General features: G+C 34.7%; 1 protein-coding gene across 1 annotated transcript; it reads right to left on the bottom strand.

Moving 5' to 3' along the window:
• Positions 1 to 12,063: 12,063 nt before the first annotated feature.
• On the bottom strand, positions 12,064 to 14,146 carry LOC111886804 (uncharacterized). The gene is made up of 5 exons (XM_023883051.3): positions 13,814 to 14,146; positions 13,250 to 13,451; positions 13,103 to 13,171; positions 12,878 to 13,010; positions 12,064 to 12,808 (listed from the first exon to the last, which is right to left on the bottom strand). Exons 1-5 carry the CDS (start codon positions 14,073 to 14,075, stop codon positions 12,251 to 12,253), a joined length of 1,224 nt encoding a protein of 407 aa, XP_023738819.1. The 5' UTR covers positions 14,076 to 14,146; the 3' UTR covers positions 12,064 to 12,250.
• Positions 14,147 to 18,755: the final 4,609 nt, after the last annotated feature.

Genomic DNA, 18,755 nt, shown 5'->3' with positions numbered 1-18,755 from the left:
AAACCAAAAGCACAAAGTTTAGTGAGCTCTCCCAAAAATACCCCATACCATATATATACAGTCAAAACATAATTGGGTCTATTTCGCCTTTCAACCGGTACTGGGTATATTTCACCCCCTTCGGTTTCTTTCAACCGGTACTAGGTCTATTTCACCTCCCCTCCTTTCGGTCCCTTTCAACCGGTACTAGGTATATTTCACCCCCTTCAGTCTCTTTCAACTGGTATCAGGTCTATTTCACCCCTACATCTAGCATACAATCATATCAGCAAGAGTCATAGAGACAACAAGCATATACATGCATAACAACAAATTGTCACGAAGACAACTATCATCCTACAAACACAATCTAGTGGGTTGATGTTGTTGCCTTCGACTTACGAGTATGTGAAGAGACTCACCTCAGTCTGAAGATAAACAATAATACTCGGGCTGCTGAATCGAAACAATTAGGTCGTTAACTCAAACTAAGAGTCTAAATCCTTGAGGGTAAAATATTGTTTTACCCTTCTCTTATTTGGCCTAACATATTATGGTCCAAACCCAAACTATCCCAAAGTCCAAAAGACACTCAAAGCCTAATATGGGCCCAAATCCACAAAGACCCAACTCAACAAGGCTTGTGACCCAACAAAAGCCCAAAATCCTAAAGTCTAAGGTAACCCGAAATCAAAAGCCCAAAATGGGTTTCTTGAGAGTACGCCTGACGTACTCTTTCCTACGCCCTACATACTACTGATTCACAAGGGAAGGTTACGAGGCCAAGATACAGTACGCATAACATACCTAGATTTACGCTCGGCGTACACATCGATGACCAAAACTTTCGATTAAGGTCTTACTGCTATAAGACCTAACGTCCAACCAATAAAATATATTAAGCCATAAAGTTACAATCTTTATGCTTTTTCATGGCTTATAAGCTCCAAAACCCAACTTAAACACTTTATCCACATGAAATGAACACCAACCTTTGCGTCGTTCATTAGAACCCATCAAGATGACATTCTTATGCACTAACAACATCATAAATGCTAAGATCTAACATTCTAAGCTCCTGGAGTAGCTCATACTCATAAGGATGACTCATGGGACCATAATATTCTCAAAACAAGCCCTAGAGTAGATCTAACACATAGAGTTATCAAGTTAGAAATGCTAAGATCTAACATTCTAAGCTCTGGATCTACAAGCTCCCACTTGATCAATTCTCATCTATAAGGCTTCTTCTTCTTCTTCAATATGCACCATACACACACCAAAACATACACACAAGGGTCAATCTCTTGAGAAATGGGTTAGGGTTTCATGATATAGCTCAAAAGAGGCAATAGAGGTTGATAACGAGTAAGCTTTAGGGTTATAAGGTTTTTAAATAGGGTACAAACCCTAAAAATTAGGGTTTTCCCCTGACTGACGTACGCCCAACATACAAATGGGTATGCCCAGGGTACCAGGGGGATACCCCGTCTCATGAATTTTCAAAGTACGCCCGACGTACCTTATGTATGCCCAACGTACTAGGGTCCTTAAGTCGAAATATAAGAAAATAAATAGCTAAGCTTTTACATCACATATCGGGCATTACAAGCTACATCCATAATACTACTTCACTTGAAATACCTAAATGACATAAAAATATGAGTAGTATGAGAATTTTGGTGAAAAACATTAGTTGGCCATTTTTAAGCTAAAACAACCATAAACTCATAAAATATTATGCAAAAGTTAAATAAAAACTAACTGAAAAGATGCATAAAATGGCATCACACAATCAGCCACAAGGATCTGAATATACAACACCAAAGGTGGGTTGAGATTTTCAAAGACTACGACTGTGAGATCTTGTATCACCCGAGAAGGCTAATGTTATTGTATATGCCTTGATCTAAAAAGAAGTTACAAAGAAAATAAGAGTGGGGAATTAAGAATAGAGGTTATATCTTCGATTGTGGGCCTCACCTGGGAAGGCTAATGTTATTTTAGATGCCTAGATCTAAAAAGAAGTTACAGAGAAAATAAGAGTGAGGAGTTAATAATAGAGGTTATATCTTCGATTGTGGGCCTCTTAAAGGGTGTACAAGGAGAATGAGTTTGGGTGAAAATGTAAAGAATGAGAAGCTGGCGAATTCAACAATATTTAAAATCATCCTAAACGAAATTCAACAATTTTAAACATATAGAAATAGTTTCAATGTATCCCAAGTTCTAATGAGTTTATTTGGTTATAACAATATACACAATGCAGAAAAACACTTAACAATTAAGAAGGGCACATGCAACCTAAAAGGATTTATGTCTTCACATTAAGGCAACATACTTTGAATAACAAAATCTAATATGCATCCTAGTAATTTCAAAAATCAGATACTAAAGATACATACCTCAAACTTGGTATAGCAAACAAATTACTTTAATCCTTCCTTTGAAGAACTTGGAAAGCTAGCACCAAAATGATGATGCATCTAATGGCTCACACTCAAACCCTATAACTAGAAGACACTTGAGGAGAGAGGAGGAGAGGGTAAATTTTCATTCATAAGCTTCTAAGAAAGAGTATTCATGAAAATTGATGCCCAAAGGGTCCTATTTATAATTTAGGTAACTTATGGACAAAACAAGATCTGAATAACTAAATAATGGATTTAATTCCAATTTAAATCATTTCCTTATCAACATCCAGGAGGCTTCTGGAAACCTAGAAGGGCTCCTAAAACCATCCACCAATGGATGGTTCTAGAATTGTGTATTTTGTTCAACTATTGAACAATTACAATTCACTCCTTGCACCTTTAATTAATCCCACATTAACTCCAGATTGATTCTAATTAATAATTAATTAATTCTAATTGATTTCTCATTAATTTATTAATCATATAAATTAACAAATCAATTATTGTAGCAACTAATCTCAAATTAATTTATTAATCACATAATAACTTAACAAATAAACTATCTATTTTCAATTAATATATTAATCATATAATATATTAACAAATCATTTCATCATAATTTCTAGTTAATTTATTAATCATATAATAATCTAATAAAGCATCATTTCTCTATAAATATCATTCTAATCAAATTCTAGTTAGAAAAAACATCATAAATGGTCCTTGTGGTTTCCCAAAATCTAAAGTTTAATCCCCGTGGTTTAAAAACATCATAGGTGGTCCCTATGCTTTCAAAACTTTTGACAATTGGTCCTTATTGCTAACTTCGTTAAGTTTACCATAGGGACCATTTATGATGTTTTCACTTAATTTAAAAAAAAATGAGATAATACACAAAAGGGGTCCCACCTCCCTCTCTCCTTCTCTCTCTCTCTCTCTCTCTGGGTTTTATTCTAAATAAACCATACTCATTGTTGCATATGGAGGCTTTCAATCCTCATTCACATCCACATAAAAGGATGATCGATGCAGCCAAGAGATCACCTGGAAACAATTTTGGTTTAGTGATCCTCCGATTTCAGCAATTTTAAATACTCACCACACATCAGATGGTAATGTTGATCCATTCTTTAATTGTTTCCACTGCCCTAACCCCACCACCATACCGGTGATTACCACCTGCTTCTGCCAACACCGCCATCCTAGATGCTGGTCTTCATCCTTCCATATTAAACCACCCACAGTCGAAAGTCTGCTCAATCACCGGAAACCATCGTTAGAAATCTGAAGGCGTGGAAAACAATGACGGTGGCGGTTTAGTGATACACGAGAAATCAAGAACTTTCGATTACACTGGCACCTATTTTACTTGCAAGTACCTATCTTTTATTCTGTTAAGAACACGTGGATTGTGCCCTCTTAAGAACCCTAACCAAAAACCAGTTTCAATTCCAGGTTCCTATGCATCGTCCTGCACCTAAGCTTAGTTGTTCTTTGGGGCCATCTGTTTTTAGATCATTATTTTTATGTGTATATTTTCATTTTCTTTTATTATACATATGTGTGTATTGAGTTCAGCTCCAATTTGGATTTCAATTAGAAGTAAAAAACAAAGATTTCATGGTGATCTTCTTATGTTGCACACCAACTGTTTGTGGAAATGCCCCAATGACATCAATTTGTTCACGCCCCAAGCTGATTGCTTCTTGTTTCACAGCTTCACCATAACGAAGATGATGATTAGATGAAGATGAACATGGTAGACAGAGAAATGTTAAGTTTGTGTATGTGTTTTTTGAGAGAGTGAGATATGAAATTAGAGTTAGATATGAAATTAGAGTTGGATTCCATTTTCTTTGACAATTTTGCTTCACCACTTGACGTATTTGGTGATCTTGATGATTTCCAGCTATGTGAATTTAAAGATAATGAATCCTATGAATTACCAGATTAGGATTTGGACAAGTTGAATCGTGATGAACTGGCTTGAATAAAACCCAGAGAGAGAGAGACACCTTTTGCATATTATTTCATTTTTTTCTTTTTTTTCAAAAAAAATAAGTGAAAACATCATAAATGGTCCCATGTGGTAGTAAAATGACGAAAATGCTCTTCAGTTAACGGACAAAACTAAACAGAGTTAGCAATAAGGACCAATCGTCAAAAGTTTTGAAAGCACAGGGACCACCTATGATGTTTTTAAACCACGGGGATTAAACTTCAGATTTGGGGAAACCACAGAGACCATTTATGATGTTTTTTCTTCTAGTTACGAGGCAACTTAAAAATGATTTTGTTTTTTAATTAAAACAATATATCAATTTAATTATTGGCTTAGACACATTAATCCAACAAGTTCAATGGTTCCAATAATTCAAAAGTCGAGGGTACATTAGATGTATAATTCAAACAAGCAATACATATGCTTATATACCCGCCACCAAGTCAATCTTGATGTCCAAACTTACATTGGTGGTTAAATTATGGCTCATACATAGTAGTCAGGTTCTCATATTTCATCGATGGATTCTAATTTGCACCACCTCATTAGAAGTTGATAGGAGGAAAATAAATAAGAAATTGTTACCTAGATCCAGTTTTCTTGAGGATTTAAGCTTTTGATCTTTGATTAATATTCACTCAAGCTTTTAGATCAAGTAAGGTGCTCCCAATTATATCCCAATCCTTTATCTAGGTCTCAATTCTTCCAAATGAAAGAAAAAGAAAGCCTTGGCGGTTTAGATTCAAAAGTTTGCCTATTTAATTGTTTTAGTCCCTCTAGTTTTAATTGTTACCAGATGATCCCAAATGACCCTAACTTCTTGTATAGTCCTAATGTTTCTATTTTAACCCCTAACATAAAATATCTTAACATTCTTTTATAAGTCACGATGAAACCCAAAGTTTTCGATTTTCACATGTTCGGTCCCTAAATTTCAAATTTCACTTCGACTCTATTTAACTTATTAATAATTTCGAAACATTTAAATTAACTAATATTCATTAATTTTATTCAACTACAATTAGTTTAAATTTTCTTACTAAAAAAGGAAAAAGGGAAAAAAAAAAAAAAGGCCTAAATGTCTATATTACTATACTAGCTGTGAGACCCATGTATTACATGGGTTAATTTAAAAAGAAAAGTTAAATATAAAGGTCAAAATATTTGAAAACTTTGAATTTATAAGAAAAAATGATAAATTATTATAATTAAAATGCTTTTTATCTTTTAAACTTAAACAAATAATTTAAATAAATAAACAAAAGAAACTAATGAGCTTTAATTTGGAAATTTTGAAATTAAAAGGTAAATTCATTAATAAAATTGATTTCCATTTATTACTATATTTAATGCAATTATTATATTAAAATATCATGTTGAATTTAATAAAATAGAAAAACTAATAAAATGACAAGTGGAAATAAATTAATTTAAAATAACCATAAAATGATATTTGGAAATTAAATGAGAGTGTAACATGTGACAAAAAAAAATCTTCATTTATTAGAATATAGAGAAGTGCCCACCTTCAAGGGTTCTTTTGAGAAAAAAGGTAAAGATTCCATATATATGGTACATATATATTAATAGGAGTTGCTAATTTGTATCATTTGCTCATTGTTAAAAACATATGAATAATCGATATTCACCTCTTACCCGAAATACAAATTTTCTGTGAATTGTATACAATGATACTTTGCATAAATTTTTGAAGGGTCGATTGACACGTAACTTTAATATAGGTTTGTTGGCTACATCCAAATTCCGAAAGAAATTTAATACACATTTTAAACTATTTTATTTTGGTTCTTTGCGGTCAGTGCTTTTATAGAAATGTTAGCAATGCTTTTATAATGTAAGCAAAAATACATTTATAGGCATGCACTTTTTCAACAAATTATGAAAATAAAAACGTAAAAGAAGAGAAAAAACATCGTCTCAACATTTTGAATGACTATATGCTAAACTTATATTGTTAAGTTACACTACCCGATATCTTTGTATATGTTCTTGAAGTATTATTGGCATAAATGTGTGAATCCTGTGTTTCAATTAATAACATCATTTAAATACTTACACTCTCTATAATATAAGTTGGAATGGTATATTCCTATCGATGATGAGAATGGATATGTTGTAGGGAAGGCTGGGGAGTGGGGTCAAGAAGACTACAATGAGAAATTGCCTTGAACAGTAGAAGCAAAGCAAAGAAACCCCATGTTTCTTTCATGTGAGGATTGTCTCCTTATCCTTCCCCCCCTTTCCATGTGGTCATTTAACCAATTAAATTCAAGCTTCCCTACTTGTTTGTACATCATGTTTAAGATTGGGGCCTCCCTTTTACCCTTTTTAAAAGTTTGAGCCTTTTCCTTATCCTCAAAAGTTGTGGCTTATTCCATTTCTTGGCACTCACTTACATGCCACCACTTTCCAACCAACTCCCCAAACTCTATATAAATATTTGGATTTCAAAAAAAAAAAAATACAACTTTTATTTTACATTAATAAGAACATAAGGTAATGTTTTAATTATTTTGAAATTATTTATTTTTGTTTAGCTCGTAAGCTTTCTAAAGTTTGCATTGTAGCAACTATGGACATTTTGGTATTTTCAAATAAAATTGTAATTTATATAACATGCCAACAAGCATAGAAAATTATTATCAAATGGATAATAATTAAGTTACATTGCTTTTATAGTAAAAAAGTATATTGCATAATATAAAAATTAATCAAAATCTGTTGTTATGTTATTAACATGAATTTATAATGTTACGAATCTTACGATTGCCCCTTGATTATGCACGTATTATATATATATATATATATATATATATATATATATATATATATATATATATATATATATATATATATATATATATATATATATATATATATATATATATAATTGGAATATCCTCCCCTCTTCCCAAAAATGCTATCAATATGACAGATTGACAGATGCATTTATGTTTTAAAAATATACTACATAAAAACTTATCCATAAACACTATGCTTTAAAAATATATATAATATTAGTTAAAAGTTTCAGATGATTTAATAATATATATCATATACTACACAAAAAAATAAATAATAAATAATAAATAATAAATAAATAAATAAATAAAATCTATAGTACTCCAATGTTTTAATACCATTTCATTCATATTATATAATATGCTTAGAAACATTCCAAAGTTTATGCCTTTATGGATATTGTGAAAAGCAAATCTTCACTTCAAAGTATGGATATCGTAGTCGCTTGAGAAAAAGTGGCTTGGGTCAATGAAGATGCCCAAAAATACAAGTTTGGATTTGCTTTATTCATCAAATTCATTTGTTTAAAATTAAATTACATTTTTACCAAGAATATGCGTATAAAATGCACATTTTAAGTTCATGTCTTACACTAGAGCCAGAGATTTATCAGTTATTTTAAAATTGCTGACAAATTGAAAGACAAATGCTTCTAATTAGACTTCAAGTATGTTCAACAACGAATATTTGAGAGTTTTAAGGTCCCCATGAACCAAAGAGAGATGACATAACCTTTGTCTTCAAAGATACAACACTTTGTTGAAGGCGTTGTAGAGGACATTAGTGAGTCTGATCCTGTTGACTAGGGATGATCCCCACTTGTGTTTTAGCTAGGGATAGTTGTTACTTAGTTAGTCTAACATTTTTTTCTTGCTTTAGTTATGGGGCATATGCCCCTTAGTTTTAGTATTTGTTCTTCTCGAATGTCTTTCTTTCACACGTCGGTTGTGCTACTACCCGACTTATCGCTAAAATTCGTCAAAGTCATGCAATCATTTAAAAAAAAAAATTAAAAAAAAAAAAAAAAAAAAAAAAAGAAAACTTCATTCGAGAGCATGTAATTTGGAACAACATAATTTTGATTAGAAGAGTAATAAGAAGCAAGCAAAAAACATATTGCATAGTAATAATAACTAAAGAGGGGTTGTGAAGCCAATCATCCCAAATTCTCAATTCAGACTACGGTTCTCACACCGATTATTACCCGCAAAAGAATAAAATAAAATAAATAAATAAATAATAAAAAAAAGACACAATATCATCAAAGATATAAGCTTTTTTAGGTTTATCCATTCTGAATATGAAGTTGTTTCCAAAATTTCAAAAAACCCAAAGGTAGTGCATCTAGTCCTTTTTGTTGCACGCCATTAAGATTAATAATATCAATCCACTTTATCCAATCCAAAATCGACCGAGTAATAGGCAAATGAAGCTCCCATCATCTGCCAATTAACTTCCAACGATCCATAATAATCGAGTGTTATTAAATATTTTTATTTGTGTTATATATTACTTAATAAAACTTATAACAATGAAAAAACAATTAAAATACAATTCATTCATATATTTTGCATCAAGTGTTATCTAACAAAATCAAAAATATTTAAGGTCAAAATTTAAGAAAAAAGACTTTAAAAGTCAAAAATGAACTATCAATTTAGGACGGATATAATAATTCAAAAGATATTAAGTATGTTTTTATTTTCTTTTGAGAGCTTTTAGCTTTTATATTTTCATTTTATATATTTTAGAAACCTATAACTAATTTTGTCAAACAAACAATTTTAAAGAAATAAAAGTTATAGCTTTCAGCTTCTAAGTTCTAAGTTCTAGCAATTAGCAACTACTTTTGACAAACATATCATTCAATCAAGTTACATCAATCCAATGTCACCACTTACAAGTCCAAAAGGTTGTTATAATGTAGTCAATTATTAGGTCATATCGACCAAATGACTTTTAGTCTGCTGGTATTAGGCGTTGTTTTCGTTTTCTGAATTCGATAGTTCAAGTCTCATCTAAGACGGATTTAATTAAAGTAGTTTAGCAATAGATTGAATTTGTAGCTTATTAAAAAAAAAAACAATTAGGATATACCAATAAACTCATTCTTCTCATCTATCAAACCTATTTTAAGGTTGGCCTTCTTTTTATTGTTTACAATTATGATTTCTTTTCTAAAGGACAAATGATGCATTTACATATTCATGTACTTCAAAAAAGTTAATTTCTCAAGCCATGTTGCGTAGCGAATTAAACAAAACATTTAATAAGTTGAAGTGACACCAAATTAAATGATAGCGTTAATTTTTGAATCTATGAGTAAGCAAAAATATGTTCATTTACTTTATCTTTTTAGTCCTTTTAGGGTTTATTTTTAGCATCCCCATTTTATTCTTTTAACAATTATCAACAACACGAGTTTCGTCTAAATATTTTTTCTTTTTAATTTTCATCGTGGAGTTTATATTATATATTAGCTTTATCAAAATACATGTTAGTCGTCAGTTTTTGATTTGCATTATGAATTATTTTTATTTTTTACGTATGCCATGCCATGGTTTTAAAAGGTTATGGGTTAGCCTTTTAGGGTTTACATCTGTCGGGCTTAACTTTGTGGGCCCTGTAACATTAAATATTTGTCAATTGTCATGCTTGTGTGTGAGTTTGTGCTTTTTATACGTATATGATAAATGCCTTTGTGCTTAAAGCTACCCCGAAACTACTTGGTAAAGTGGACCGAAGTGGACCGGGTTAGGTAACAAGCTAAAAAACGGTTTGATTTATGATGGGTTTGGTAAATTAATCGGTAACTAAAAGCTCGAAGATAGTTGATAGCGGAGAGAAGAAAGTCATAATGATTTTTTTGTCTAAAAGTGTTTGATAAAACTAGATGTTAATTTTTAAAGATAAGGTCTTAAAAACTATATAATAATTTTTTGATTATTTGTTTTTGTTTAAAATAAAAGATAAAAACTCCTAAAACCAAAAGAAACTGTTTTTCTTTTCTGAGCTTTAAAAAAATCTAAAAGCACCCAAAATCTCTTAAATGTTTCATGTCGAACACGGGTTAAAATAGATATTTCATAAAATAGACAAATTGTATTTTAACAAGCTTATAGAAAACTATTGTGGCCAAATTTTAAAACCCAAAAACTATAGTATTTATTTCTCGTTTGAACTTAGATATATATTTAAAATCCAAAAACTATAATTTTAATTTTATGGGTAAAAATGTTAGAAAAACACAACTATTTATCTATCAGCATTCAGAAAAACTCTTACATTTTATGTATATGTAGAAAAACCCTTATATTTTTAGTTACCTTTTTTATTTATCTAAATATTCATTGTTTTTAGAGAAGTTAACGGTTATTTGTGTTATGACATTTATCTTATTTGTTTTTAGGTTGACATGGAAAAAAGAAAAAATGGCATCATTTATTTTTGCTTGAGTAAATTGTCTCTTCCTCGCGTTTTATCTTTGACAAGTAATGTCATTTATTTTTGTTTTAATGTTAACCTAAAAATGAAAATGATAAATGTCATACCACAAAACAACCGACAAATCATAAATTTTTTAAAAAAACGGATATTTAAGTTAATATGAAATGTAATCTAAAATATAAGAGTTTTTCAGTATATAAATAAAATATAAAGGTTTTTATAAATGTTGTTAAATAGATGGTTATGATTTTTTGTGTGTAGAAACATGAACATGAAAATATTGATAAGATAGGCCGTTTGAAAATGCGATCCAAATAGGAAATCCTGAAACCTAGCCCATAAAAAAGAATCGAATTGCCATTTGAAGACCATACAAATTCAACATGTCCATAAAATTGAAAAGAAATTGAAGTATTGCATATATGTAATCCATTAAATTCAACATGTTAATTCACTTATAAATTCATTTTACACAATTTCCTTTTATTCGACTCAATCTCAAATGTCAGAATCAAGGTTCTAACACTTGAATCTCATCATATAATCCATTAAATCCAACTAAATTATCCATTTGAATGTTTTCACCGTTATTTTTTATATATCTTTTGTCCTTTTTCATTTTTCGAGCTAACTTACCCACTAACGTCAACCAAACATCAAGTAGCAACTAGCAATTGAAATGTTATGATTAGAAAAGTTATAATCTTAAAATAAAAATAATTTTTTAAACAGATTAATTAATAAAGTTATATACATTTAAATACATTTAGGTGACTTTTGGGAAATAAACTGTCCATCACCGGAAAGTTGCCCCAATACCAAACCTGGGCCTAATTACCTAAAAAAATGCCTAATAAAGCTTTTCTTCCTTTTTTTGTTTAGTATTACTGGTATTTTTATTTTTACTTTTATAAAGAGTTCCGTATGATATATAAATAATAAAATACAAATACTTTTAAAATATTTTCCCATTAAAAAAAAAAAAAAAACAGGTTTATCGACTTCCTAAAATAGAATATATGAAAATTAACAAACAAAAAAATGTTTTACATGAATTTTATAGAATAACTGAATAAATAAGTTACTAACCAAAAAAAAAAAAAAAAACACATAATCTATGCATTTTTTTCTAGTAGTACAGTGCATCACAACAAAGTATACAAAGTTTTTTACTATTTTGCCCCTGAGGACCTTACTCTTCAGTGTTGCTGTCATGTTCATCGTTTGTGATTGGTGATGGCCTTTGTCTTAACTCATTGCATCCTTAACTTATTGGACAATTTTTTGACCAAATTGCCCCCTTGTTACATATTGTATTAATATTGTCGGTAAGGATATGTATGTTAAAATGAGAAAAATTGTAAGTAAGTAACTATTAGTGTAAAGAAAATGTCAGTATGCTATAATTTTTTTTGACCAAATTGCCCCTTGTTACATATATAATCACACAGCATACACATACATAAAGGACTGGGAATTTGAATAGACATCAACCATGCAATTTTTTTTAATCTTTCAAAAACCTCTCATATTCATATATCCAAAATTTGAACATATAATTTGTGTAATTTTCAAGATTATAGAATTAGTCTGAATCTGGTATCTCTCCTTCCTCCAATTCTTCTTTCACACCTCCAAACTTTCCCTCTTTATCTTTATCTTGAAGTTGCATTTCATTATACAACAAACCATCCAAATCAAGAAAATCATCAGGATTAGTTTCAGAGATTAAATGAGAATAAACATCCATCAATTCCGGGTCAAAGTCAAAACTCATCAAGTCAACAGCTCCAACTTTGTTATCTTTATCTTTATCTTTATCATCATTCTTAACATCATCAACAAGAGTCGCTGTTTTGCTATTTGATTGATTCATGAGATCAACAACATGAGGATCTGAAGAATCTACATCTTTGATTTCTTCTTCCTTAAAGAACACGCCTTTCGGGCCCGGTTGACTTTCGTTGACCGGGTCCGACTTAGGTTGCACTCTTTGTGGGACAAAGTCTTTAACAACTTTAAAATCAGGGATATGTGAAGGAAGTAAAACGTGAATCACAGGGTACTCTACAATCACTAAATTGGCTAACTGTTCACTTATGGGGGCGTTTTTGTCCAACTCACGAAATGGTGATCTTGGTTGCTACATTACAGGAAAAAAATAATAAGTTATAAGTAAAGATAATATAAAGAGGGTTGAGATAGAAAATACCTTTGGGTGTTTACTAATGAAAATTCTTAGAGATTCAAGAGGCTCAACACAAAACGGCTTTAATGGATGATTTATTGGACCAGGTTTTAGATGGTTTTCAATCACCGAGTAAAGATTTGAATCTTCATGTACACTAAAACAACACAAATAAGGGGCTCAGGCTCACAATTATAAATTGAAAGACCAAATAAACTATTTCAACATCTATATAGAAAAGATGCTTACTCATGGTCAATTAACTTAACATTGGTTGAATGAAAGTGCAATTCTATCGTCCAAAAGATAGATTTCTTCCTGAAAACACAATGATTGTTAACATGTTATAGTATTTTCAAAATGGAAATCAGATGAAGTGTAAAGAAAAAAGATTACATGTTGTTGTAGTATGTTTTGTTGGCTTCCCTCTTTGACATTCCAGTTGGCAAGAAGAAAAGTCTAATCCTCCTATTCTTGGCAGCTTTCAGCAAGTGTTTAAGAGGGAATGAAAGCCCACTATAGTATTTCCCACAGATTTGCATTCTCATTCTCTTGGCGGAATCAGCTATTCTCTTCACATCTTCCAGCATACTGTAATCTGCTTGCCAATAAACAAATGCACAACCGTTGTAGTTGTTAGTTAGCTCATCTTTGGTTAGAATTTTCAATCAAAAGTGAGCAAATCATCTTTCGAGTCATGATGTATACATAATTTCACGAAATCTTCAAGTATCAAATTAAAGGTGACTGGTTGATGATACAAACGATTCAAGCATCAATATGTTTTTTTTGGCATTTTGATACCTATCAAACTACTAAGTGACTGGTTGATGATACAAACATAAGCAAACAAGAGAAGACTTCCGTTTGCTAAAAGTTCGGAATCCTAACCGCTAATAAGTAGAACCTGAATTCGAAAAATTGGATAAATTCAAAAGGTGAGTTTGATTGGGAATTTACCAGAGAGAAGGAGATTGTCATCAAATTTTGAAAGAGGAACGAACTCTGTCTGTTGTTGACGTTTGCCTGTGCATCCAGTGCGTTGCTTGTGAGCTTTGACACAAGGGAGACTGCAAGAGCGGATGGAGCAACCTGGGCATTTGTACTTGAAATCGTTTGTTTTACACTCGTCGCAGCCTTTAGATGATGATGATTCGTATGATTCCATTTCCATGGGTGGGTTTGTGCTACAAAGAACTACGCCTCCGTCCTGATTTCCCATGGAGAGGTTTATCAGAATGAAAGAGTGAGTTCTAGGGTTTATTAGGAGCTGACAAGTTCGTCTCCCCACTTTTACTAAAGTGATCGTAATTTCACTTAAAAATTAAAAATAGCCAATTTTAGGTAATTAATAGAAGAGTTGCTATTTTTCTATTTTTCTATCCGAAAATGACTTAGGATGGTAACTACCTTTTATCCGTATTTATATGTTTGCAACTTCATTTTTTTGTACATAATAAAGCACTTGTTTAAATTACACCAATATTACCGGCTAATACCGGTTTTAACCGGTAACTCAAAGGGAAAATGACTTAGGAGGGTAACTACCTCTTATCCGTGTTCACATATTGGCAACTTCTTATTTTTTTTGTACATAAGAAAGCAATTAACTTATTTTAACTATGTAACATCCCAAAAATCATGAACAAAATATTCATTTTTAATTTAATACTAAAACCATAATTGTCAAACCATTAATTTAATACTCCGGCATCGAGGCCCCGCCCGGCATCAGGCCCCGCCTGGCATCGAGCCCCGCTCGGTATACAGGTCTGAAACAACCCAAAATACGACCCAAAAATTTTTGTTTAATAATTACTAAAATCATTATATCCATGTCATAAAATAAAAACTGATACGTCAATATCTCAAAACCATAACAAAGTATCACGAGAAAACTGTATCAAGACTGTATCAAATCATATCTACGAAAAGTTAATCAACTCCCAAGACAAACTGAAGTTGCGGTGTGTGCGATGTCATCATCCCGAGCTCTTTCCTTTAGTTGCGGAAGTACCTGAAACCAAAACTGAAACTGTAAACACGAACCTTAGTGAGCTCCCCCAAACTACCACATACCATACAATAACATATAAAGCACATACTGGGCCTTGCCCACTGCATCGGACCGAAGTTCGGAACTGACTAGGGCCTTGCCCTCTGTATCGGACCGAAGTTCGGAACTGACTAGGGCCTTGCCCTCTGCATCGGACCGAAGTCCGGAACTGACTGGGACCTTGTCCCCTGCATCGGACCGAAATCCGGAACTAACTGCATCGGACCGAAGTCTGGAACTGTCTGGGACCTTGTCCCTTGCATCGGACCGAAGTCCGGAACTGACTGAACATAACATAGCATAAACACATATCAACTAGCATAAACACATATACTGCATACTGCATCGGACTGAAGTCTGGAAAACATAACATATAGACATGATTGAATCACAAAGACATCAAACACCCTGAACTACTGCATCGGACCGAAGTCCGGAACTGAATGCTAACTAAACGGGTCGGCATTGTGGCGGTAGACCCGTTCCTACTGGAAGGAAACTCACCTCGTAGTCTGGTTGCTGAATGAACTGCTCTGGAAACTGTCTGCTGCTGCTCCGGTATCTCCCCAGCTACAATTTCCATAAGTACACTCAATCAAATACTAATAACCAACTGAGGGTAAAATGACTATTTCACCCCTGATCAAAGTCAACATACAGTTGACCTAACTCGTCAACTTAGGCCGCCAACTCGCCGAGTCCCTACTCTCATTTCTCATTTCTGCTCGCTACTACTCGTCAAGTTTGGCACAGACTCGACGAGTTCCTCTTCGATACTAACACTCAGTCAATCTGCATCCGACTCGCCGAGTTGTATGAACAACTCGTTGAGTTCTCCTTCAACATATGAACATTCTGACTGTGACTCGCCGAGTTGTATGAACAACTCGTCGAGTCTGCTCTTGAGATATGAAGATTTTCTTGGACTCGCCGAGTCCCTCCATGAATGAGTCCAATCTCCGACTCACTGAGTCCACCTATCACTCACTGGTTCCACTCGGCATAACTCATGAAGGGGAAAAACGGGGACTCGCCGAGTCCGAAGAACGACTCACCGAGTCGGTTGCATACAACTACTATACAGTTGATTCTGCTCAAAACCAATGCATACAACTCATAGATCTGGGTTCCTAAGGCTTGATTAACACGTAAAGATCCTATCTTTACGTGTACATAGACATCCATAAAGTTTTAAAGGCACTTAAAAGAGTAGATCTAGGGCTTTCATGCAAAATGGCTCCATAAAGGTGTTAGATCTAAGTTTTTGGGACAGAAACATGGCTAGATCTGAAGGCTATTCAACCCAATGTGATCTCTCTACTATAATCAAGCTAAGAAATGGATAAGAATGGTCTAAATGGGATTCCTAATGGAGAATCAATCATAGAAACAAAAGGGATCCACTTAATACCTCAATAAACTCTGTAGTGGATGCAAGATCTTGGATCTCCTTCTTCTCCTTTGGATCTAGCTTTCTTTTTCTCTTCAAAACTTCAAGATTCACACAATAAATGCTCAAAATACTCAAGGAATGGTTAGGGTTTGCTAAATGACACTCTTAAGGTGAAGGAGGCGAGTTTGGGGCTCATAACATGGTTTAAATAGGGTGCAAAACCCATGGATTTAGGGTTTCTTCCAGACTGGCGGACTCGCCGAGTCCCGAATATGGAGTCGTCGAGTCGCCTACTTACATGTGCTCAAAATCCCGTCCCTACTCGACGAGTCGGGCTACTGACTCGTCGAGTCCCTCTTGAAAACTCGAAAAGATAAACATTTAAACAACATACCAGAATTAGGGCGTTATAACTCTCCCCCACTTGTCTCAGACTTCGTCCTCGAAGTCTATTGCTACTGCATCTGGAAACAACTCTGGGTAGTGCTCCCTCATCTCCTCCTCTGCCTCCCACGTCCACTCAGACCCCTTCCGGTGTTGCCACTGCACCTTTACCAACTGAACCACCTTGTTCCTCAAGGTCTTCGTCTTTCGATCCAAGATCGCAACCAATTTCTCAATATAATTCAGGCTACTATCAACCTGGATATCCTCCAAGGGTACAACTGTTGACTCGTCCACCAAACACTTCCTCAACTAGGAAACATGGAAAGTGTTGTGGATCTGGCCAATCTCTGTCGGAAGATCCAACCGATAAGCAACACGACCCACCTGGGCCAAAACCCTAAAAAGACCGATGAACCTGGGGCCCAGCTTGCCCCTCTTTCTAAATCTGATGACACCCTTCCAGGGTGATACCTTCAAGAGGACCATGTCGCCCACCTGAAACTCCAAGTATGAACGCCTCCTGTCGGCGTAACTCTTCTGCCGACTATGCGCAGTCTGCAGTCTACTACGAACCTGCTGGATCAACTCTTTTGTCTTGAGCACCACTTCGGTGCTCCAAATGACACTCTGAACGACCTCTCCCTAATAAATCGGGGTCCTACACTTCCTCCCATAGAGCATATCGAAAGGAGGATGGTCAATACTCGCATGGTAACTGTTGTTATATGAAAATTCCGCTAATGGAATATACGTATCCCAACTGCCACTGAAGTTTAGGACACATGCCCGAAGCATGTCCTCGAGAGTCTGAATCGTCCTCTCACTCTGCCCGTCCGTATGAGGGTGGAAAGTCGTGCTGAAATGGAGACGAGTACCCATCTCGTCATGAAACCGCTTCCAGAATCTAGAAGTAAAACGGATGTCTCGGTCTGACACCATCGAAACAGGCACTCCATGCCATGCCACAACCTCTCACACATAAATGTCGGCTAGCTTCTCCGCCGATATGCTCTCCTGGATCAGTATAAAATGAGCACTCTTCGTCAACCGATCCACAATAACCCAAATCGAATCCACTCCACGTGCAGTCCTGGGAAGCTTAGTGATGAAATCCATGGTGATATCTTCCCATTTCCACACTGGAATGTCCAACGGCTGCATCTTGCCGTGGGGCCTCTGGTGCTCTGCCTTGACCTTCCTGCACGTCAGGCACCTCTCCACATACAAGGCGACATCCCGCTTCATGCAGGGCCACCAATAATAGGGTCGAAGATCTCTATACATCTTCGTCGCCCCTGGATGGATGGAAAATCGAGACTTATGGGCCTCGTCCATCAATACCTGCTGCACACCGTCCCAGTATGGTACCCAAACTCTCCAATGAAGGGTCAACAAACCTCGACTGTCATAGTCAAAGGAAGCTACTCGGCCCACGATCCTCTCACACTTCTGCCTCTCCTCCTTGAGGCCCTCGACCCGTGTCTCTCTGATCTGCTCCAATAATGGAGTAATCACTGTCATCCTCAGACATATATCCCTGATCGGGGTTGCTGCCGCCTTGCGGCTCAGGGCGTCGGCCACCACGTTGGCCTTCCCTGGATGATAAAGGATCTCACAATCATAATCCTTCACCACATCTAACCACCGACGCTGCCTCATGTTAAGATTCGGCTGATCCATGAGGTATCTCAAGCTCTTGTGATTCGTGTAGATGGTACAACGGACCCCATAAAGGTAATGTCTCCAAATCATGAGGGCAAACACCACTGCCCCCAGCTCTAAATCATGCGTAGGATAGTTAGCCTCGTGAGGCTTCAACTGTCTCAAGGCGTAAGCTATCACACGACCTCGATGCATCAACACTGCTCCCATACATGTGATCGAAGCATCACAGTAGACTATGAAATCCTCTACTCCCTATAGTAGGGTAAGGATCGGTGCCTCGCACAATCTCTGTCTGAGGGTCTCGAATGCTGCTTGCTGCTCAGGCCCCCAGCGAAACACTACCGACTTCTTAGTTAGTCGGGTGAGCGGTACAACTATCTTGGAGAAATCCTGGATGAATC

Source organism: Lactuca sativa, chromosome 4, assembly GCF_002870075.4.
Source record: "Lactuca sativa cultivar Salinas chromosome 4, Lsat_Salinas_v11, whole genome shotgun sequence".
In the NCBI taxonomy this organism is placed as follows: domain Eukaryota; kingdom Viridiplantae; phylum Streptophyta; class Magnoliopsida; order Asterales; family Asteraceae; genus Lactuca; species Lactuca sativa.
This window is presented reverse-complemented; position numbering and strand designations above follow the sequence as displayed.